Source organism: Panthera leo, chromosome A2 (genome assembly GCF_018350215.1).
Source record: "Panthera leo isolate Ple1 chromosome A2, P.leo_Ple1_pat1.1, whole genome shotgun sequence".
Classification (NCBI taxonomy): Eukaryota; Metazoa; Chordata; class Mammalia; order Carnivora; family Felidae; genus Panthera; species Panthera leo.
This window is the reverse complement of record NC_056680.1, coordinates 62,340,607-62,365,223: the sequence shown is the minus strand read 5'-3', so window position 1 is coordinate 62,365,223 and position 24,617 is coordinate 62,340,607. Positions and strand designations below refer to the sequence as shown.

The following is a 24,617-nucleotide window of genomic DNA, read 5'->3' as shown; positions in this document are numbered from 1 at the left end:
TTAGCCACTGCCTGATGCTCTGGATGGGCCAGCCTCCCCTTTGTCCCGAAGCCAGTTTGATCTCAGTGGGCTTAGACTGAGGCCAGACACGGGTGTCCCCTCTCTGGCCCACCCGCCTCTGCCTCTCCTGCATTCCAGCCCGGGTCTCGCCCACCCCACGCACTGGCCTCCAAAGACCAGAGCTGAGAAGAATGACAGGAGCCGGGTGAGCCACTGCTCCTCGGAAAGAAGGCCAGACAGACGGACTCCACCCCGTCAGTGACCTTGCACTTGATTTCATGGCCACTTCCCTTGGAGACCCCGTTTCCTGGCTCAGCCAGCAGCCGCTGGAGTCCAGTGTGTCTGGTCGTGTGGGGTCCCTACATGGGGAGAGGGTGCTGGTTGGGTCCCCTCCGCATTCCAACCCAGTGAGGGCTGTTCCCTGGGAAGTTCATAGGTTGAAACCTGGAATCGCTCCCAGTCGCAAGGAAGCTACCTTTCTGCAAACACTGAGGATCTGTGTATCCTGGGTGCCTGGGTCCAGATGAAAGAAGAACACAAGGAAACCTCACAAGGAAGGCCAGCCTGAGGAATCCCCTCTACCACGTGGTCCTCACATCAAAGACCAGGATCCCAGGGGCTCCTGGGTGGCTCAGTCGGTTGGGCGTCTGACTTCGGCTCAGGTCATGATCTCTCGGTCCATGAGTTCGAGCCCCGCGTCGGGCTCCGTGCTGACAGCTTGGAGCCTGGAGCCTGCTTCAGATTCTGTGTCTCCCTCTCTCTCTCTGCCTCTCCCCTGCTCACACTCTGTTTCTCTCTGTCTCTCAACAATAAATAGTAAACATTAAAAAATTAAAAACTGGAACTGGGGCCAGATAGTCAGGTTATCACCAGGGAACAGAGATGAGAATTTGGCGTGGACAACAGAGAATTCAGCTGTTACTGCCAATTTGGGATTAACTCCTATTTCGATGGCTAATTCTGTGGGTCAACTTCGCTAGGCTATGTGCCCGGATGTTTGGCCAAACACTAGTCTAGATGTTGCCGTGAAGATATTTTTTGATGTGATTAACGTTAAGCTGACAGGCTGTAAGTAAAGCAAATTATCCTCCATCATGTGGGTGGGCCGCACCCAACCAGTTGAAGGTCTTAAGAGAAAAAGGAAGAAATTCTGTCTCCAAACAGCCTTCAGACTTGAGCTACAATATGAGCCCTTCTCTGGGCCTCCAGGATGCCAGCCTCCCCTGCAGGTGTTAGACTTGCCAAGCTCCCCAATTGTGTGTCTTTCCCTCTCTCTCCTGACACTGGTTCTGTTTCTCTGGAGAACCTGGCCTCATACACTCAAATTCCCCTGGCGGTTTCTGCCAGGGCTTTGCCTGCGGTGTTCTGCCCAGGTCTTGCAGAGGGGGTCTCCTCTCTGACTTTCCAGACCAGCCCAAGTGTCCTCTCCTCAGAGAGCCTTCTGCGGCCAGCTAGACTGCCCATGACCTTGCCCTGCACATCCCAGCCTCCACTTTGCTGTGGACGCTTGGTTGACTTGCAGAGCCTCTTCCTGCCCCTCTGATCCTCCTACTGGAAGGTAACAAGCAAGAAGCTTGTCCAGAGCCTAACGTAGTCCCCAGACACACGGGGGGCTCACTAGATACCAACACAAAAAATGAAGGTCTCTTTTCAAAAGACATTCTTCCCCTCCGCGTCTCAGTTTGGGGGCAGACAGCACACCCAGCAGCGCCTTCCCCCTAAAAGTGCCTCCGGCTGAGCACCTAGAGCGTGTGTTTCATGAGGACAGGGTTTCGCTTCGGTCACACTGTTGACCAGTGTTACCTTGTCTTACACACAGGAGAAAGCCCTGTTAGAAATCACATGACACTGACTGGGGCTTATTTCTGGGTGACTTCTTTCTATGTTTTATTTTTGAGAGAGAGAGATAACCAGCAGGGGAGGGGCAGAGGTGGAGGGGGACACAGAATCCTAAGCAGGCTCCATGCTGGCAGCGTGGAGCCCGATACAGGGCTCAAACTCACCAACCATGAGATCATGACTTGAACCGAGATCAAGAGTCAGACGCTTAACTGACTGAGCCACCCAGGCGCCCCGGGTGACTTCTTTTTAGATCCTAAGCTGTGGACCATAGAATCTGCTTTTATTCAATTAATGATAGACTTTATACAACTTTCCCTTCTCTCTAGATACCATGTTATAATGGCATTTTATGTCTGCCTAATTTCCAGTGACTATATCTGAATAAATATGTGAAAAACAATCTCATATTCAATAATACATATTTCCAGACAATTGAATTGTTTGCAGTTTTTCTATATTATAAACATCCCCGTTGCCAAATCTTTCCAACCGTGCTTAATTTCTTACTTAGGATAAACTCCTGAAAGACAGATAAACGATTCACAGTTTTTTTAGTGACCTTTTTATTTTGAATCTTAATAACTTGATAGTGCTTTTCAAACACTGGATATGCCTCCAGGAAACTGGATTGGAACAGTTGAGGGAATTAATTGTATGCGTCACACTGTGTGTGTGCCTATAGTAGGAAACAGCTGAAACCCTTTGGGGGAGAAGCCAAAATAAAATATGTATTTTTTTAATCCTGAGACGTTTAGTTTTCAAGGAACCCCCAAATGCATTTAGCAGCAAATAAATGAGGGAGTATTTTCTGTACGGATATTTTTTTAAATTTATTTATTTATTTTTCGCGGGGGAGAGAGGCAGAGACAGAAAATCCCAGGCAGGCTCCACGCTGTCGTGGGGCTCGAACTCACGAACCGTGAGATCATGACCTGAGCCAAAACCAAGAGTCAGATGCTTAACCGACTGAGCCACCTGGGCACTCCTGTATGGACTTTTAAGGCCAAAGGTGAAAACAAGAGATAAAAGTTGAAAACATTTCCCGTACTGACAGAAACCAGAAAACTAGAAATAAATGTCTCTCCCTGCCCAAAATCAGCCCCCAAATCCACGTCCCTGGCAAAGGAAACATGTTGAGGGGAGCCTACAGGGAATTAAATTGCTCAGCAGGTTAAAAACATACAAACGGCAGGGGGAGGGTCATCTTTTCCGGGTGCCACAACGTGCTGCTTTTGGCCCCGTGGTCCTCAGAGGGGACCCTCCAATGGGATGCCCTCCGTGCCTGCGCTGTTTTTCCGCAGAGCCAGCTTGGAGGAGGTCAGGTCTTTGAAACAGAGAAGCGGTAACAGCAGAGAAGGATGGGGAACCGTTGCCCAGACAGCGCATCGGCAGGTTGAAAGGTGACCCCCGCAGGCCAGTCCCGTGGCCTGAGAATCTGTGAGCGTGACCTCGATTTGGAAAGAGTCTCCTCAGACACACTTAGGGATCCTGAATTTCCCAGGGACTCCTCAGACACACTTAGGGATCCTTGACCCAGGGACAGGTGTCCCTGAAGAGGCGCCTGGCGGAAAGGCCTGGGCACCGGGCAGAGACTGGGTGAGGCAGCTCCACGCCGGGGAGCCGGGAGCCACCAGACCCCAGAAGGACCAGGAGGCAGAGGGGGTCCCTCCCACCCAGCTTCAGAGGGAAGCACGGCCCTGCCGGCACCTTGATTTGACTTCTTGCCTCCAAGACCAAGAGAGCACCTGTCTACTGTTGGAGGCTGCTGGGTTTGCAGTCATTTGTAGGCGGGCCTGGAAGCCACGGGGCCGCATCACCTGTGCAAACAGGAGATGGTCCTGTTCAGACACCTGTCAGCCTAGATCAATGTCCACGCTTCTTCCGATGATCGATGATTGGGTCCCTCCTGTAGAAAGGGGATGCCCCTCACTGTTTACAAGGACAGCCTAAGGCCGCAGCATGGCCCTCTGCCCCCCTCCCTCCCTCTTTCTCGCCTCCCCACTCCTTCTGCCCTCCCCCCCGCCCCCCCCCCCCCCCCCCTCCCGTTCTGTGTCCTCACAGACAGCCTCTCGGACTCCAGTACAACAGGCTCCCCACTTTCAGATCATCTCCCCTGAACGTGACTTTTCCAAGGAAAGGCTGGAAAGGACGCAGGTGTCTCAGAGGACACTCAGCGTCCCACCTGCCATGCATGTATATCAGGGTGGAAACGTGATTTCTCTCCCCTTTACGAATAAGAAGACTAACTCTATTCAGACAGGCAGGACTGGGACTGATTTGGTTTGTTTGTTTGTTTGTTTTCCAGGCCAGACTTCGTATGCCAAAGGAGCACCTGGAGCTTTTAAAGTGAGTGAGATTTTTCTGCCACGCAGGGCTTTCTGGTGGGACTGCAGCAGCGGGATGTTTTCGTAAAACTATAAAAATGAAATCATTCCTGCTTCTGTGGGTCATTCTTTTTTTTTAGGTTTATTTATTTTGAGAAAGAGAGAGAGAGAGAGAGAGAGAGTGAGCACAAGTGGGGGAGGAACAAGAGAGGGAGAGAGAAAGAATCCCAAGCAGGCTCCGCACTGTCAGCGTGGAGCCTGACATGGGGGTCGAACTCATGGACCCTGAGATCAGGACCTGAGCTGAAACCAGTAGTCGGAGGCTTAACCGACTGAGCCACCCCAGGCGCCCTCCCTGTGGGTCATTCCTTAGGGAGTTGTACGCTGAGAAGTGCTTTCAAGATGGATTACGATGAAAAAAATGGAAAACCAGCCTAGATAAGAAAATCAGGCCTATGGTTAAATACGTTCGAGAATATCCGTACAATGGAGAATTATGAAGTCATCAAAATAACTCCAAAATAGGGGCGCCTGTGTGGCTCAGTCGGTTAAGCGGCCGACTTCAGCTCAGGTCATGATCTCACGGTCTGTGAGTTCGAGCCCCGCGTCGGGCTTTGTGCTGACTGCTCAGAGCCTGGAGCCTGTTTCAGATTCTGTGTCTCCCTCTCTCTCTGACCCTCCCCCATTCATTCTCTGTCTCTCTCTCTGTCTCAAAAATAAATAAAACGTTAAAAAAATTAAAAAAAAAAAAATAACTCCAAAATATATTTAATGTATTTAATGTGCAGCAGGACACAAAATTGTCAACAGGATCTCTACTTTGTTACTAACTTTTTTGCATGGAATAAAAAGTGTTAGAAACACACCAAACTGTAACGGTGTTTATTTCTGGAAGCGTTTTATATTTTCTAAACCGTGAACATGTATTGTTTTACAAATTGGGGAGAAAATACTAGATAAGTAGTGCTTACATTTTTCAACATAAGAGAATACCTGTTGTTGGGGCGCCTGGGTGGCTCACTCAGTTGAGCGTCTGACTTCAGCTCAGGTCATGAGCTCACAGTTCGAGCCCTGCATCCGGCTGTCTGCTGTCAGTGCAGAGCCTGCTTGAGATCCTCTGTCCTCCTCTCTCTCTGTCCCTCCTCTACTCACACTCTCTCTCTTTCTCTCCCCAAAATAAATAAACATTAAAAAAGAGAGAGAGAGAGAAATACCTACTGGCTTGACATGTTCTTATTCGGCCCACCAGTCATTTTCAAACTGTCAAAATGGCAGAACCCATTCTTCAAGAGTAAAGTCTGGCACCCTCCTCACCAGTGACAGTGACAGGGAGTTGCCCCAGACTGCAGCCTCCAGCCTCCAGCCCTCCTCAGGGCTCAGGTTGAAGACCACAGCTCCATGCCCCACTGGCGATGCAGAGGGTTTCCCATTCGAATAAGGTGGGGGTTAGGCTTGAGGATTCACACCATGAAATCACCCAGCCTCAGTCAGGGCGGCCAGAGCCCTGAGGGAGGGACATGCAAGGTTGGATGAGCCTCAGTTGCCTGGGAAGAGTGCGTCCTAAGCATTGGGCCGCCTTCCAGAAGCTTCCCCTGAGTGTCCTTGCCTTTCATCGGTAGTTAGAGGCGGTTCTTTAGACAAAGGGGTGGCCCTGAGCTCTCTCTCGAGACTTGGTCTCCGCTACAACATAAAGCCTCATCACTTCTTCCTCGGCTGCTCCTGAAGCCCGGCTGGTGATGGGAAGCCCCCACTCCCACCCTTCACACTGGGGGTCTCCATTCACAGGAAGGAAAGCCAGACTCTGGAGAACAACTTCCGAGAAATTCTATTTTTGATTGAACAAATAGATGTTCTGAAGGCTTTGCTTAGAGATACGCGAGATGGTCTGCACAACTACAGCGGGGACACGGACGGAGGCGAGGACCGGAACCCCATGGGGGCCATCGACGAGGTGAGGGAGGCTTGGGGGGGGGTCACACTCCACGGCTTCTCGGCGCAGAAAGATCGAGTGCAGGCTGTTATGTGGCTTGTGTCCTCCTCTTTAACCTTCTCCCTAACAGCAGCTTACCTCAGGAAAGCTTGCCGCACACACCCAATTTTTCATCACTGCTGAATCGCAGAGAAGACTGTGGCAATATGACTGACTTCCCGCCAAAATAAATGACTGATTCTGTTTTATTTTCCAGTAAAACAAACAGAAGATCATTCAGAAGTGGCAGCCTCTGATGTCTATACACATGTACTTAAAGAACAAAGCATTTTGGGGGCGCCTGGGTGGCTCAGTCAGTTAAGTGTCTTGACTCTTAATTTCGGCTCAGGTCATGATCTCATGGTTGGTGGGGTTGAGCCCCATGCTGGGTACTGATAAGGTCAAGTGCGCCTGATTCAGGTCCATAAATAAAAATATTATACATTTTTTTGTTTATTTATTTTGAGAGAAAGGAAAAGAGCACGAGCAAAAAGGGTGGAGAGAGAGAGAGAGAGAGAGAGAGAGAAAATCCTAAGTAGGCTCCACACTGTCAGTACAGAGCCTGACATGGGGCTCAAACTCACAAACTGTGAGATCATGACCTGAGCTGAAATCAAGAGTCGGACACTCAACTGACTGAGCTACCCAGGTGGCCCTATTTTTAAAAGTATATTTTTAAGTTTATTTATCTATTTATTTTGAGAGAGACAGCATGGGCAGAGAGGCAGGGAGAGAGGGAATGATGTCTACTTTCCGAAGCATCCAGAAACCTCACCCTGACACCTGCTGTCTTCCAGACCCTATTTTGTCATGGCCCTGGGACAGGGCTTCCATCAGTCACAGCTTGAAGGGTGGGGCTTCTGCTTTTTGAGAATCAGAATGCCATTAAAAAGCCAATATATTTTTTTAAGTTTATTTATTTATTTTGAGAGAGAGAGAGCAGGGAGGGAAAGGGGGCGTGGTGCAGAGAAATCCAAGCAGGCTCTGTGCTGTGATTGCAGAGGCTGACATGGGGCTCGATCCCATGACCTGTGAGATCATGACCTGAGGTGAAATCAGTGGTCTTCTTGCGTAACCAAGAGTCCAATATTAACTCAAAGGATGGATACTTGCTAACAAGCAGTCACATGCTCTCTGTCAACTGCCTTGATTCCTGAATACTTACAGAATGTTCAAGTCTTTATTACTAAATGAGACCCGAATGATGGGGGGTGGTGGGGATCACAGTATGACAGGCAGTTGTTGGGGCTTCCAAAGGGGCCTTCGGTCCAACCTTGCTGGGACTTGGAGGGTGTCTGGACACATGTCAGCTGCCCCAGGGAGTGGCGATCCCACAGAGCCATAAAGGTCATTAGAAATCTGTGCACAGTGCTTGGATGTGTGCAGCTCAGTAGATGTTCACTGTTATTGTTATTTGGCAGATGATGGCCCGTAGGTCCAAATCGACAAAGTGAATTGTCAAAACTCAAACACTTGGCTGCGATTAACAGAAACCCCTTTTTAATATTTGTACAGGAAATGTCAAACTTGGTGAATTCCATCCTTAAAAAGTTGAGAGAAGACCAAGTCCAGATGGCTGACTATGCCCTTAAGTCAGCAGGTGAGTAAAAACTGGAAAAAGTTCATGCTTCCCAAGGGTCTCAATTCTCCATATATGTTTATTAAGAAAACATAGTTATCTGTCCAGTAATTGAGAAGGAGGAAAAATGAGCAAATCTAGACAGTGAGGCAGATGATAGACATGGTTGTAGTTGTTTTCTGGGTGCACATCTCGGAGGCAGCAAAGGTGTGCGTCTTCATTAGCATGAGTCCAGGACCATGAAGGAAGCTGATGTGTCACAGTGAGGTTGGGGATGCAGAAAATAGAACAGGTGACACAATCATTACAACCTACAATGACGGCTAATGACTAATCTAAATGCATTATTCGTGATTGAATAATCGTGGTGAGACAGGATGTGTTCTAAATGTCTTGCCATTAATAAAATTAATGCTTAAGTGCTTAGAGTTTAGACCATGAACCTTAATATTCTCTACCTGCCTGTGATAGCCTATAAACAATGTGTTCAGTGAACCATGTAGAAAGAGAGAAAGAGGGAGAAAGTGTAAACCACACGCAGTCACACTGGTATTTACCAACTGACAAAGCCAGATTTATAGTGGGGCCATAAATCTGTATCCTGTATCAAGTTGACAGCATTTGGACTAGAATGATTATACGGGGTGTGTGTGTGTGTGTGTGTGTGTGTGTGTGTGTGTGTGTGTGTGTGTTGAAAGAGAGCAAGAGAAGAGAGTTGCTGAACCTGAATTCCCTGAAGTTTGGGGGAGAATCAGCATTGAGATAAAGCATAGGAAGGTGAACTGCAGAATCCTTTTTTTTTTTTTTTCAGTATTGGCATTTGGATACACCATTTTTATGCTTTCTTTCCTCTTCCCTATTGAATGTATTTATGGCTTCCATTTTGAAGAATTCATGATGACAAGTGTAAGTCCAGGGATAACCCACTAGAGTAAGGGAAAGCAGAAAATGGTTATGGTTTCTCAATAAATGTGAGACAAGATACCAGCTTCTTGAGCCAAGACGGAGGGAGCCCATGCCAGCTTCCCATCCCCCCACCTCCTCCACCAACTGAATACATGCGACTAAAAGTTTTGGACAAAATATAAAAAGTAACTACCCAAGTCTGATGAAAAGTAAACAAAAGCAGGCAGATTGTGGAGGGCAATGAAAAACCCAGAAGTGACCCACGTGGGGGTGAGTTACACGTTTATGGATTAGAAGGGTCAATTCATTTAAGATGGCAATTCTTGCTAACTGGTCTATTGACTTAATCCCAGCAGAATGGTCTATACAAATCTATAAGTTGTTTCTAAAATGTATGTGGAATCACAGAGGAACCAGAATAGCCAAAACAGTTTTGAAAACGAAGAACAGGGGAGCCTGGGAGGTTCATTCAGTTAAGCGTCTGACTTCGGCTCGGGTCAGGATCTCGTGGTTTGTGAGTTCAAGCCCCGCATGGGGCTCTCTGCTGTCAGCTTGGAGCCTGCTTCAGATCCTCTGACTCTCTCTCTGCACTTCCCCACTCGTGCTCTCTCTCTCTCTCTCAAAATAAATATAAAAAAAAAAGAAAAGGAAGAACAAAGTATGAGGATTGACATTCTCTGATGTTAAGGCTTATTACAGAGCTACAGTAATTAACAGAGTGTGGTCTTGCTGAAATCAGTGGAACAGAATAGTGAGTCCAGAAATAGTCCCACACATAGAGGGCAAGTTGATTTTTGACAAAGGAGAAAAGGCAAGTTAATGGTGCTGGAGAAGTGAGACATTTTCAGCAAATAAATCTCGACTCATCACTTACACCTTACAAAAATTAACTCAAAATGGGAGACTGACCTTAATGTAAAGTTTAAAGCTATAAAACTTCTAAAAGAAAGATCCTTGTGACTAAGTTCAGAAAAGATTTCTTTTTTAAAATGTTTATTTATTTGTGGGGTGCCTGGGTGGCTCAGTGGGTTAAGTGTCCGACTTCGGCTCAGGTCATGATCTCACGGTTCGTGGGTTTGAGCCCCACGTCCGGCTGTGCGCTGACAGCTCGGAGCCTGGAGCCTGCTTGGGATTCTGTGTCTCCCTCTCTCTCTACCCCTCCCCTGCCCATGCTCTGTCTCTGTCTGTCTGTCTGTCTCTCTCTCTCTCTCAAAAATTAATAAACATTAAAAAAAATTAAAAAAAATAAAATGTTTATTTATTTTTTTGGGGAAGGGGAGGAGCAGAGAGAGAGGAAGAAAATCCCAAGCAGGCTCTGTGCTGTCAGCAAAAAGCCTGACACGGGGCTTGATCTCACGAACCGTGAGATCTTGACCTGAGCCAAAATTAAGAGTTGGGCTCTCAACCGACTGAGCCACCCAGGTGCCCCTGATTGAAATGTTCTAATATTGATTGTGGTCATGGTTGTACAACTCTGTGAATATTCGAAAAACCACCCACTTGTACTCTTGAAATGGGTGAATAATGTAGTATGTGGATTTTATCTCAATAAAGCTGATTAGAAATTTAAAAATAAATGAATGAAAAAGTAAATACATATACATTCTTAAAAAAAAAAAAAAACCTACATACCTGGGGCGCCTGGCTGGCTCAGTCAGTAGAGTGTTTGACATTTGATCTCGGGGTTGTGAGATCTCGGGGTTGTGAGTTCAAGCCCCTTGTTCGGTGTAGAGATTACTTAAAAATAAGATCTTAAAAAAAAATTGATCAAGAAAACCTGCTTAGGAGCACCTGTGTGGCTTGGTAGGTTAAGCATCTGACTCTTGATTTTGGCCAGGCGGTGATCTCATGGTTCATGGGATCAAACCCCATGTAGGGCTCTGTGCTGATATCCTAGAGCCTACTTGGGATTCTCCCTCTCTCTCTCTCTATCTCTCTCTCTCTGTCTCTCTCACAAAATAAATAAAATTTTAAAAATCTTAAAAGAAAAGAAAACCTGCTTAGTATTAAAAAAAAAAAAAAAAGGATGCCCAGTTACATGTGAATTTCAGGCAAACAGCAACTAACTTTTAAGTATAAGTATCTCCCATATATTGTATGGGACACGCTTATACTAAAAAATTGCTTATTTTTTTTTAATTTTTTTTTTAACATTTATTTATTTATTTTTGAGACAGAGAGAGACAGAGCATGAACGGGGGAGGGTCAGAGAGAGAGGGAGACACAGAATCCGAAACAGGCTCCAGGCTCTGAGCTGTCAGCACAGAGCCTGATGTGGGGCTCGAACTCACAGACTGTGAGATCATGACCTGAGCTGAAGTCGGACGCTTAACCGACTGAGCCACCCAGGCGCCCCAAATTGCTTATTTTTTTTTTATCTGAAGTTCAAATTTAACTGGGAGTCTTGTATTTTTACTTGCTAAATCTGGCAACCTTAGGTGCACAGTAACTATTTCAGATTCTGCCATCTCAGAAAAAATACTGGCAATTGGATACTCAGTCAGGTACATGCATTTTTAGCTTTGTATTGTGATATCCAGATACAGCTTGAGGAAACGATTTGCATTTTCTTAATTTCTTGTGTCTAAACTACATTTTGCTTCTAAAATGAAATAACCTGAAGGGATAACATTTGATGAGTATACTTTTGTATTTCTTCGGTTAAAATTAAAGCTCAGTGAATCTACAGAATTGCTCTTACGAATATAACTTGTGGATACATTTATAACATTGTCGGGTTTTATGCTTTTTTTCAAGTAGATTGGGCTGACATAAAGTCTCATCACACGAGCTGTGAAAATATGGGGGTCCATATGTCTGTTTAAGTAATAAACGCTATGCACATGATATTTCCACCTCTGATGCAACTGCTCTGGAATTCAGTTAATACCAGTTTCAGAAGTTTTGTGAAATTACACGGAACAAACATGATTTTCTCAAAGTGACAACATCTCAGCAGTAATGAGAGCCAGAAGTCATACTTTCCCAGCCAGTTCCTGAGTGTGAACCTTAACTTACTTGTAATCTGCCTGGGAATACTTTGCTAACAACATTATTAAAATACAAATGACCGGGGTGGGGGGTGGCTCAGTCGGTTAAGCTTCCAACTCGTGGTTTCAGCTCAGGTTATGATCTCACGGTTTGTGGGTTCGAGCCCCACATAGGGCTCTGTGCTAACAGTGTGGTGCCTGATGGGGATTCTGTCTCCCTCTGTCTCTGCCCCTCTCCTGCTAGCTCTCTCTCTCTATCAAAAATAAATAAACATTTAAAAAATGTTATTTCTATATACATATATATACAGTTATATATTTGTATATGTGTGTGTGTATATATATATATATATATATATATATATATATATATACATACAATATATATACACATTTATATATATATATATAAATGACTGGGGTGCCTTGGTGGCTCAGTTGGTTGGAAGTCTGACTCTTAATTTCACTTCAGGTCATAATCTCATGTTTTGTGATTCATGGTATCGATTCTCATGTTGGCTTCTGTGCTGGCGACTTGGGGCCTGCTTGGGATTCTCTGTCCCTCTGTGCCCCCCTCTCTTTCTAAAAATAAATAAATATCTCTTAAAAATAAAATAAATAAAATACAAGTGAAGTGTTTGGGGTTGCATAATGTTTTTTTTTTAATTATTTTATCTTTTTAGGGGCCTCTGTCATTGAAGCTGGGACCTCTGAAAGTTACAAAAATAATAAAGCAAAACTTTACTGGCATGGGATCGGGTTCTTAACCTATGAAATGCCCCCAGATGTTATTCTTCAGGTAAAAGCTAGACTAAGAGGAATCTATTATTTTGGGTTTTGTTCTTATTATGTATCATGAAAATATTAACACCGAAACGGAGGCCACTCTGAACTTGTCACAGAATCTGAACCCACCCTCTTGCATTTCAATAGTCATCAAACTATATAAATTATTTCTTATTGTATGAGCAGTAAATTATGATTGATTAATTATTAATTGTTTTTATTTTAAGATCAGTAGACTAGATGATTTGACTTCTTAAATAGGACATAGACATTCCATGTCTTTTCCTTACGTTGATTCTGTGCCCCACCCCCCTTTTCTTTGAAAGCTTCAGTCTTTGAACAAATACCTGCTCAAGGTGCATGTCCCCTCAGCTCCCACACTGTGCTACATGCTGCTCAGGCCAATGCATTCTTACAAAGTCCAGTTACAACAGGAGAAATTTCCAAATAAGATTTCCGCTAACATTCAAGTTCAATTCAAAAGGCTCTGGACAGACATCAACAGATGGTGGGGCTCTTCTTAACTATAACCTACAAACCTAAAGTCAGTTTTCAAGGTAGGAAGCCCTTCAGGAGCAATCGTATGGATCTCATTCCAGACTCTAGATCTAGAAAATGGTAGAAGTCATTTTTCTTTCTTACAACCACTGCCCTCTCCATCTCCACCACCATCATATCTTTACCACCCATGCCAGCTCGCCGCCTTCTAGCTGCCCACAGTCTAATTAGAGCAACAAAAGAAAACACCGTAAATCAATTATCTAATCATATAATATATAATCCTGCAATAAAGGGCTTTGTTTGCCATAAACATAATGTGCTCTGGAAGAACAACCGAACCCATAGGTATCTTGGCAGTTTTCCTGCGTGATATGTACCCATAAAACGCCTTCATGTTATGGGCATAAGTGAGATCTGTGGTCAATAGTGGTTTGCTGACCAATATTGCAGCGGTGGATTTATACAGCCACATAAGAGATTAACGCCATGTTTTCTTTCAGCCAGATGTCCATCCTGGAAAGTGCTGGGCCTTTCCAGGTTCTCAGGGTCACGCCCTGATCCAGCTCGCCAGGAAGATCACACCCACTGCTGTTACCATGGAGCACATCTCCCAGAAGGTGTCTCCCTCAGGAAACATCTCCAGCGCACCCAAGGAATTTTCCGTCTATGTGAGAGGCAATCAAAATCGGTGTTCAGAGTGGGTTATGATAGGAGGGGGTGGCTGGGAATCAGACGCTGGGATGAGCAGCTAACCGTTTTTATCACTGTGAGAGAGTTACTTGTTCCCTGGACCTCTGCTCTGCCATCGACAAGGCAAGGGTTGGACCAGATACGTTCTATTACTTAATTTTTTTTGCTTTTCTCAAAGCTATCTGTGCACAATTTAAAAATGAGCATTCTTATATGCTTATAATTCAGCACTTTCTTGTGCCAGGGCTCTCACCCCAGGTTTCTACTCTCTGGAAGCTTCTGCCTGCAACAGTTTTAGCCACTCCTTTGGGTACTTGCCTTCATATCTGTTTTTATTGTTACTTCTTTTTAAGAAATTTTTCTTTAACGTATGTTTATTTTTGAGAGAGACAGAGACAGAGCATGGGCGGGGGAGGGGCAGAGACAGAGAGAAAGACACAGAATCTGAAACAGGCTGCAGGCTCTGAGCTGTCAGCACAGAGCCCGATTCGGGGCTCGAACTCAGGAACAGTGAGACCATGACCTGAGCTGAAGTCGGATGCTTAACCGACTGAGCCACCCAGGCGCCCCTGTTACTTCTTTATTTTTAAGTTTATTTATTTATTTTGAGAGAGAGATAAAGCACAAGTGGGGGAGAGGCAGAGGGAGAGGGGAGAGAGAGAGAATCCGAAGCAGGCTCCACACTGTCAGCACAGAGCCCGACGCAGGGCTGGATCTCATGAACTGCGAGATGACGACCTGAGCTGAAATCAGACACTTTAATAGACTGAGCCACCCAGGCACCCCTACATTCCCTTTTTGAAAAATAATCTCTTAGGAATGCAAGCTGGTGCAGCCACTCTGGAAAACAGTATGGAGGTTCCTCAAAAAACTAAAAATAGAACTACCCTACGACCCAGCAATTGCACCACTAGGCATTTATCCACGGGATATAGGTGTGCTGTTTCGAAGGGACACATGCACCCCCATGTTTATAGCAGCACTATCAACAATAGCCAAAGTACGGAAAGAGTCCAAATGTCCCTCGATGGATGAGTGGATAAAGAAAATGTGGTATATATATACAATGGAGTATTACTCGGCAATCAAAAAGAATGAAATCTTGCCATTTGCAACTACGTGGATGGAACAGGAGGGTATTATGCTAAGTGAAATGAGTCAGTCAGAGAAAGACAAAAATCATATGACTTCACTCATATGAGGACGTTAAGAGACAAAACAGATGAACATGAGGGAAGGGAAACAAAAATAACATAAAAACAGGGAGGGGGACAAAACGTAAGAGACTTAAATATGGAGAACAAACAGGGGGTTACTGGAGGGGTTGTGGGAGAGGGGATGGGCTAAATGGGGAAGGGGCACTAAGGAATCTACTCCTGGAATCATTGTTGCACTAGATGCTAACTAATTTGGATGTAAATTTTAAAAAATAAAAAATAAAATAAAAGATATGCATGTATATATATATATATATATATATATATATATATATATATATACACACACACATACATACATACATACACACACACACACAATGGAGTATTACACAGAAATTTAAAAAAAAAATGGTACTCTCTATACCTAATGTGGGGGCTTGAAATCACCACCCCCAAAATCCAGAGTCACACTCTCCTCCCACTGAGCCTGCCAGGTGCCCCTACTTCTACTTCTTGATCTTTCAGTTTTGCTTGTAATCCATTGGTATCCTTTGATGAAAAATGAAGAGTAGCCTCTTCCGTGGCTCTCCCAACCTCCCCAAAGTTTTATGTCTTACTTTTTTATAAAAAAAAAAAAAAAACAACAACAACAACAAGTGTATTGAGATGTAATTCACACGCGAGCAATTCAAATACATAAAAGGTACACTTCAGTGGCTTGTGGTATATTCACAGAGTTGAGGATGCATCCCTATCATCAATTTTAGAACATGTTTAAAAAATGTTTATTTCTTTTGAGAGCTCGAGTCAGGGGAAGGGCAGAAAGAGAAAGAGAGAGAGAGAGAGAATCCTAAGCACTATTAGCACAGAGTCTGGTGTGGGGCTTGATCTCACGAATTGTGAGATCATGACCTGAGCCAAAATCTAGAGTCAGACGCTCAACAACTGAGCCACCCAGGTGCCCCTGGAACATTTTTGTTGCTCCCGACAGAAAACGTGCACTCGTTAGCTGTCACCTCTCATCTTCTGTCTGTCACTCCCCACCACCACTGACCTACTTAGTCTCTGTAGAGTCACTCATTCTGGATATTTCCTATAAATGAAATCATAGAACATGTGGTCCTTCGCGAATGGCTCCTCCCACTTGGGATCATGTTTTCAAGGTTCACCTGTGTCATAACGTGTCAGCACTTTATTTTTTCAATTGTTGAATAATAACTACTTCTCTGGGTGGATAGACCACGTTTTATGTATCCATTCATCAGATGATGGGTGTTGGGTTTGCTTCCACTTTTTTGACTGTGATGATTAATGCTGCTGGGAACGTTTGTGTATGAGTCTTTGTGTGGACATTGGTTTTCTTTTCACTCGGAACTGTACCTGGAAGTGAAATTACTAGATCACATGGTAAACCTACATTTCATGTTCGAGATGCTGCCAGATAGTATCTCTTACTTTCAATCGGTATGCAATGTTTTCGCTGTAACCGTGTCAGTGATGTTCTCATTTGAGCCATATCGTATACGAGTTTCTTTGTGTAAGAGTTTTGATGTTCCTGAGGACAACAAATGTCTCTTTTTAATTCACTTTGCTTGAGGCACCTGGCTGGCTCAGTAGGTTAAGCATCTGACTCTTGGTTTCAGCTCAGGTCATGATCTCGAGGTTCATGGGATCGAGCCTCACATCGGGCTCTGTGCTGATAGTGCTGAGCCTGTTAGGGACTCTCTCTCCCTCTCTCTCTGCCCCTCCCTGCTCTCTCTCTCTCACAATAAATAAATAAACTTAAAAAATAATTTGCTTACTTTTCTATATTCCTATCACAAAAACATTCATTATCTCTTTTTCAGGAGTGTCAAAATCCTGCCATTATGTTCCTTCATGTCAGACAGTTTCTAAGTTTCTTCTTTATTTTACTTTTTAAAGATGTCCTTCTTGTCCGCATTGCCCCCTCTTATCTGATCTGCATAAACTTCATCTCTGCATCCTGGGGATTCAACATAATCACCTCTTCTATTATTTAAAAAAAAATCTTTTCTCTCTGATTCTCTTTTGTTTCTTTGCTCCACCTTCTGAAAGATTTTGCCAACTTATATCTTAACCCATTTGCTGAATTCTTCATTTCTGCTGTCATGATTATTCCAAGACTTTTTCTTTTTTCTGTAAATAACTCCCATCTTTAATGTCTAAATGTCTTCCTTCACGGATACAGTATGTTCAGTTTTGGAAGATATTAACAGAATTCGTTTCAGTTCTGTGGTGTTTTCTTCTGTTCCCTCCCCTGTCTTTATCCCCAAATACCACTTTTCCTATTTGTTGAAAGTGGCTCTTCTCTCATGTCTGGTGATGCTTTTCTGTCGCATTTCAGAGACAAAGGGTGAAAAGCTAGCTCAAAGCTCTGCACACTTCGTGTGTGAGCTTCTTGGGTGGGTGGTCTGCTTGGGCTGTTTCTTCCGGAGCCCCCAGTGTGATACAGGGTTAGGTTGACCCTCAAGGAATCCTGCAACCTTGTTGCATGGAGGTTTCAGCGTGGCCAGCCACACGCTGTGAGAACAGGTGCATGGTACCCTCCCCCCCGCACTGCAGCCCCCTCCCATCCCCCACCCCATGACCCCGTCTCTGCCCTTTCTGGATACTTGCAATGACAGTATCAACATGCTGCTGGTCCCCCTACACACAGGGTAATCCGTGCTTTCTCCAGGCCACTCCACCAGTCACCAGCTGGCTATCTGCAGACTTCTTGTCTTAGTGTCTGTTCCCAGGTGTTCCCTGTTGGTTTATGCCTTTCTTTTTTTTAAGCCTTTAAAAAAATTTTTTTAAGTTGATTTATTTTAAGAGAGTGTGAGTGGGGAAGGGGCAGAGAGAAGGGGGGACAGAGGATCTGAAGCAGGCAGAGCCCGACGCGGGGCTCGAACCCACAAACCATGAGATCGCAACCTGAGCCAAAGGCAGACACTTAAACGACTGAGCCACCCAGGCGCCCAACTTGTGCCTTTCTTCAGCTCCCCGGTGACCCCATCTGGAGGGGGTCTCACAGTTAAAACATGGGCGCCCGGCCTGCTCTGTGCACCATTGGAACACCTATAAATGCCATGATTCTGGGGTCACAGGACAGAACAGAAGCTGCTCCCCTTTGACGCAGAGTCTGCTGACACCTACAGCTGACTTAGGTTGGATCTGAGCGGGTCGAACCCCACCTCAGAGAGGCGCACTCGGTTGCTCATTACAGATGAATTATGGGTAGCCCGTCAGGCAATAAAAACCACTTCTCATCCTTTTTCTCTTCTCTTAGCAAATTTATGAAGCAGTGAAATTAAAGCAGTGATAAAGAAGGCGGCAATAAAACTCGCACACCTCCCTTAACAGGATAAACTACAGCTGGCCCCCCGCCCCCAGCAGTGGTGATGTTTGACCACCCAAAAACTTAACTACTAACAGCCTACGGTGACCAGAAGTTTTATAATAACATAAACAGTCGATGAACACATAGTTTGTATGTTACATACATTATATGCTGTATTCCTCCAAGGAAGGAAGCTGGAGAGGAGAAAATGTTATGAAGAAACTCACAAAAAGGGGCACTTGGATGGCTCAGTCAGTTAAGCATCTGACTTCGGCTCAGGTGATGATCTCGAGGTTCGTGAGTTCGAACCCCATGTCAGGCTCACTGCTGTCAGCACAGAGCCACTTCAGATCCTCTGTCCTCCTCTCTCTGTCCCTCCCCCACTTGCTCTCTTTCAATTTCAAAAATAAATGAACATTAAAAAAGGAGAAAGTCAAAAGGAAGAGAAAATACAGTTCTGTACTATGTTTACCAAAATAAATCCATGTGTATGTGGATCCACATGGTTGAACCCATGTTCTAGGGTCAGCTATGAATGAGGTTTGAATTGTATGTACATATAATTGTGGCTGCATTGTTTAATCATGGTGTAGGCAATTCTTTTAATAAAATTATAATGGGGCACCTGGCTGGCTCAGTCAGTGGAGTGTATGACTCTTGATCCCGAGGTCATGGGTTCAAATCCCATGTTAGGTATAGAGCTGACATGTTTAAAAAATTGTGATAAAGTTTACATATCAAAGTTACATATCATATAATTTTCATTATAAAACGGTTGAACTAATGGACCCTTCGTGCATTGTGTTTCCATGATTTGGGGAAACTAATGACAAAGTTTAGATTCACAAAATTAATTTCCACCAGGCTGTCTCCTCTCAAAAAACTTCCATTTTGAAGGGTAGAGAAGGAACGAAAAAGCCCAAAGGAAATAGCATACAAATAACACTATTTTCTTTCAGTCAACAAAAGCTTACTTTTTGGAGTTACTTGGGTTGTCTGAGTCTGGCAATTGGGTTAAATTTCGCTCATTTTGGAAAACATTGGGTCAGCATGGGAACTTATTTTGTGTTTCCTTCATTCAAAGTATGCCAACAGCAAATTCAGTTATTAGACCAGAGTTAATCCTGGGATTTGCTCTGGTTCTCTGTCTCTATCATCTATCATTTATTTATCCACCATCTATCATTTACTTATCTATCATCTACATATTGGTCAATCTGTCTATAGATAGATACTATTTATTTATCGTCTATTTATCATCTATCATCTACTTATCTATCTATCTATCTATCTACCTATCTATCATCTACCTGTTGGTTGATCTGTCATCTATCCAACTATCATCTATTGATCAATCGATCGTTTTATCGATTGATCTACCTATCATCTATATGTCCAGTCAGCCCTGTGGTCAACCCGTTTCTTGCCTCACAAGCCCCCCAGTTAAATGCCTTTTGGGTTTATAGGGAAGCACTGGCACCTAGCACAGCACAGCGCCCTGGTAGACACCCAAGGTGTCTCGTGAAATGTGGCTACTTGAACAGACAACAGGCTCCGTTTATTCAACTGAGCATCCATTCGTGACACGCCCCCATGTCTGTTGTTTCCTTTCACAGGGCATCTTGAAACACTGTGAGGGAGAAGAAGTTCTCCTGGGTCGGTTTGTGTATAACAAAACAGGAACCACCATTCAAACATTCAAGCTCCAGGTAATGAGAGCCCCGGGAAAAGATGGGGTGTGAGGAGCTCCATCCCCAGAATGGGTTTGTGGGGTTGATGCAAAGTGCTGTGAGAGGATAATTATGACCAAAGTGTGAGCTAAGGAAGGCTTAGCTGAACTTTAATTTGTAGCTCCAAGTGCTACATGGATTTTTTTTAATTATTTTTTTAAGTTTATGTATTTTTGAGAAACAGACAGAGAGAGTGAGCAGGGTGGGGCACAGAGAGAGAGAGAGGGAGGGAGAGAGAGAGTCCCAAGCAGGCTCTGCACTGTCAGCACAGAGCCCGATGTGGGGCTTGAACTCACAAACTGTGAGATCATGACCTGAGCTGAAACCAAGAGTCGGACACTTAACCGACTGAGCCCCCCAGGCGCCCCGTGCTACGTGGATTTTAATGCAAAACACCAGGCAAGTACCAGAACGTGTTCTAAGCCAGATTCTTCCTTATTTGCTACTCCCCCCCTTTTTTTTTACTATAATTATTTTCTCACTCCTTCTCTTACCTCTTGGGCTCCCTTGATAGTATGTTATCTCCCATTGGGCACAGGGGATAGAGATGGTTGTAGGGAGACAGGAACTCAGGAAGAGAGAATAAATACTTCTATCACACAGTGTGAGTGATACCTCTCTTCCTAACTCAAGGGGGAGAAAATGCCACCTGTTAAGATATAAACCCCCTGAAAGCCATTAAGGTATATGAAATATATTTTCATTATTTCTCATTAGCCACAGGAAGACTTAAGACGGCATCGTCTACCGTGTCAAAATAAGTGTGCTGCGTACGATACCTCTCGGCCAACGCTGAGATAATCTAAGTTGAAAACACTATATGTGTCAGAAACGAATGACCCAGTGGGGTTTCCTATTTGATTGTTCAGCCGTGTCTCCCGTTCCCACACGGGGACCCCGTGGGACGGGCAGAGGCATTTGATGTCCAGACCACCACATTATCTCCTTCTCTCTCACCCTTCTTATGAGCCTTGTACTTAAAGGAACTTGTTTTCCCATCCATTAGACTGGTGTCTCATAAAATACTGTTTAGGAAGGAAAGAAAGCGTCCACAAATTCTCCATTAGATCTGCATACCTTGGGATTCTTTGAGATGGTTTTCTTTATAAGGCATTGATTTGTATCTTCTCTTTATTTTCAGCACGAAGTTTCCGAACCTTTATTATGTGTGAAACTTAAAATCCTCAGCAACTGGGGTCACCCGAAGTACACGTGTTTGTATAGGTTCAGGGTCCACGGCACCCCAGGAGAGTACCCCTAGAGGAAGCCAGGCAGACGGCCGTGACCACAGGTCCAGAATATGTGACTCGTTTTACTTCCTTAGATTTCATCGCACCCATAGGCATCAAAATGGGGGTGGGAGGGGAACCTCAAAGTGGTTCATACCTGCCCAGAAAATGTGAATGAGTTTTACTCGTAAAAAATACAAAAATAAATTCAATCTTCTTGTGGTAGTGTAGCTTTTGAGGATGCACCATGTGGAAGCACTGAAAATAAGTATGTATTTGGAAGAAGCTGGTATTAGTCAACAGTCTCCATTATTCATACAAGCATAAGCATATGAGCCATGGGTACGCACCATCACCGCTATGAAGTATATGTATATATAACAGTGATCGGACAGTGACTGCAGGCACCGGCTCAATGCAACCAGGTAAGCAGAAGAAATTAGAGGCAAAAATGAGAGAAAAAGTCTGTCCCTGACTATTTGCAGACGGCTTGATGAATTCCTTGAAATGAAGTGAAGTCAATTAAGGAATACATTACAAACGAGGAAGAAGCTGCAGGAAGTTAGTAGATACAAATTATATAAATCGACATCAGGGCCCCTGGGTGGCTCAGTCTGTTAAGCGTCCAACTCTTGATCTCAGCTCAGGTCAGGTCATGATCTCGCGGTTGGAGAGTTCGAGGCCCCACATTAGGCTCTGCGCTGACAGTGTGGAGCCTGCTGGGGATTCTCTCTCTCTCTCTGCCCCTCCCCCTCCTCTAAAATTTAAATTAAATAAACAAACAAACAAATATTTACAGATGAAATGATATATTTGGGGTATGTTTTAAACTTATATACAAGGAGGATATGCGTTCGGGGGGTCAATGAAGAAGATTGGCCGTAAACGATAGTTGAAGTTGAGTGCTGGCCTACAAGGGTCCACTCACACTATTCTGCCTACATTTAGCACCTGTATTGGATATTTTCAATTTTAAAAAGTTAAAAAAAATTACAAGACATATATACCTAAGAAACCAAAAGAGTTGTGCTTTGAACCAAATTGATTCTGAGGTTCAAATGGAAATATAAACACATTAGGAAGCCAGGAAGCCTCTGAAAGAATCAACAGAGGGAAATAACTCTATGATACTGTGATTTATAATAAGAAAGATACATTTGGCCTTTGTCTGCATTTCTGGCTCTGAGCTCCTAAAACGCTGGCAATTTATGAGAGCATCAGGGTGTCTCTTATTTGGCCAATGAGGTGACCTGGGCTGGGGGGGGAGGCACCTAAGGATCATAAAACACCCTGGTTGCCAGGGGAACCAACCAGGATTTGTGGTTTGGAACCTTCGGCCCCGCCCCCAACCTTCCAGTAAAGGGAGAGGGACTAGAGATGGAACTCGATCACTTGTGGCCAATGATTAAATCACGTGCGCTCACATACTAAAGCTTGTGCAGGAACCCAAAAGGATGGGGTTCGAAGTGCTTCCGGGTTGGCGAGCGCAGAGATTTGGGGGTTAGTCGTGCCCTGGGGAGGTATGGAAGCTCCACGCCCTCTCCCCAGTGGTCGCCCTGGGCAACTCTCCTGTCTGGCTGTTTCTGAGTTCTGTCCTTTTATAATAGACCGGTGATCCAGTAAGTAAAGTGTTTCTCACTCCTCTGACCCACTCCCGCAAGTTAACTGAACCCAAGAAGAGGGGGGCATGAGTCAGGAGCACAGGTGACACCCGGGAATCTGAAGCGGGAGGGGGGGGGGGGGGGGGGGGGGGGGGGGGGGGGGGGGGGTGGGGGCGGGGAGAGGCAGCCTTGTGGGACCCAGCCCTCAGCCTGCGGTTCGGACGCCGTCTCCAGGCAGACGGTGTCAGACTTGAGTTGAACTGTAGGACACTCCCCTGGTGTGGGAGAATTGCTTGGTGTGGAAGAAGAAAACCCCACACACTGGGATTGGCATTCCGGAATCGTTTAGGAGAGAGAGAGAGATGCTAAATGATGGTGTGGTACCAGAACATTGACAGACCCATGGAACAGACAAGAAAGTCTTTCCGGTATGTCAGAAATGGATCCCTATCTGTGTGGGAACAGTGTATGTGATGCAGGCGGCATCTCAAAAGGGGATGGAAGAAACAAGACTGCTGGGGCAGCCGGGTGGCTCAGTAGGTTAAGCGTCCGACTCTTGGTTTCGGCTCAGGCCGTGATCTCACGGTCCATGGGATCGAGCCCCGTGTCTGGCTCTGCACTGACGGTGTGGAGCCTGCTTGGGATTCTCCCTCTCCTCTCTCTCTGCTCCTCCCCCTCTCGCTCTACCTCTCAAGAGGGAAAAAGAAAAACAAGGCTGGGCTTGGGGCAGTTATCTGCTCATTAGAAAAATAAAGTTGCAACCATATCTCTCACTTGACAACATGAGGAACTTCCAACCGGTAAAAGATTAACAGGTGTAATTAAACCATAAAAATAAAACAAACCCTGTGGTAATTCCTGCATGGCACTGGCTAGAGGAAGACCTTTCCAAGTATGGTTCAAGCTTCAGAAGCCACAAAAGAAAAAAACATAAATTCCACTACATCCCAAACAACAACAACAAAAAACCTCTGTATGGCCAACAAAACCTTAAACAAAATAGGAAAAAAAAAGACTTGCCATTGATATCAGAAGGACTTACTTTCCCATATGTCAAGAGTCTCAAGAAGGCAACAATAATATCAATAGGTACAGAAATATAGCCCAAAAGTATGAACTGAGGGCTCACAGAAACACGTAAAAAGGTATTCAAATGTATTTGTTTTATGAAAAATGGAAAAAGTGACACAGAACCTTGTTTCAGCAGTGAAATTAGAACAATTCAAAAGTTCAATCACACTTTAACGGAAAGGCTTCGGAAAAACAGGCTCCCACACATTGCTGGTGAAAACGTGAACAGGCACAACCATGACGTAGGGAATGTGGCGATATCTAGCGACATTACAGATGCATATACCCTCTGACTCAACAAGATGTCATGTGCAAAAAAAAAAAAAAATACGTGTATATACATGTTTGTACCTAGAAAGTTATTCATCAGCAGTGTTTAGCAGGAGGATTCCCACGTGGGTGGGAGCAAAATGTCCCACTGCATAATATTTTGTTTTCAGATCATGGGAAAACATTACCTACTTAGACATCAAACTTTTTTTATGACATGATCTTTTGCTTTCTTACATAATAGTTGTAAAGGAAAAACTCATTTCTGCCATGTTTCTCCTCTACTCTCACACGACGACCTGACCACTTTCTGATGCTGGATGTGGGCTTTTGTTCCCCCAACACCAAGCAAGTCTGTGACACCAGCTGGGCGTCCTGTGGTTCAGCTCCGTTCAGACACTAACCAGAGCCTGTGCAGATACCACAGGTTAAGGGCTCAGTCCCACCAGACTCTCTTCACCTGCGATGCCAAGTGGCAGGTCCCCAGGTTCCCCACAATATCTGTCCAACTTGGCTATGAATCGGAGGTTCTCATGACCACCTGTCCTGCCTTGGATTCAGTTATTTGCCAGAACACAGAACTGGGGGAAATAAGTATATTTACCAGTTTATTATATAATAAAGGACAA

General features: G+C 44.7%; 1 protein-coding gene across 1 annotated transcript in view; it reads left to right on the top strand.

The window, feature by feature from the left end:
- The window catches only part of SUN3 (Sad1 and UNC84 domain containing 3), a 31,499-nt gene extending 10,223 nt beyond the window's left edge, over positions 1 to 21,276 (top strand). The window contains exons 4-10 of the mRNA XM_042913658.1: positions 4,148 to 4,188; positions 5,952 to 6,117; positions 7,651 to 7,735; positions 12,294 to 12,409; positions 13,398 to 13,565; positions 19,704 to 19,796; positions 20,959 to 21,276. Coding sequence (XP_042769592.1) covers positions 4,148 to 4,188; positions 5,952 to 6,117; positions 7,651 to 7,735; positions 12,294 to 12,409; positions 13,398 to 13,565; positions 19,704 to 19,796; positions 20,959 to 21,078 — 789 coding nt within the window. The 3' untranslated portion in view covers positions 21,079 to 21,276. The remainder of the gene's footprint in view (positions 1 to 4,147; positions 4,189 to 5,951; positions 6,118 to 7,650; positions 7,736 to 12,293; positions 12,410 to 13,397; positions 13,566 to 19,703; positions 19,797 to 20,958) is intronic.
- The last annotated feature ends 3,341 nt before the right edge of the window (positions 21,277 to 24,617 follow it).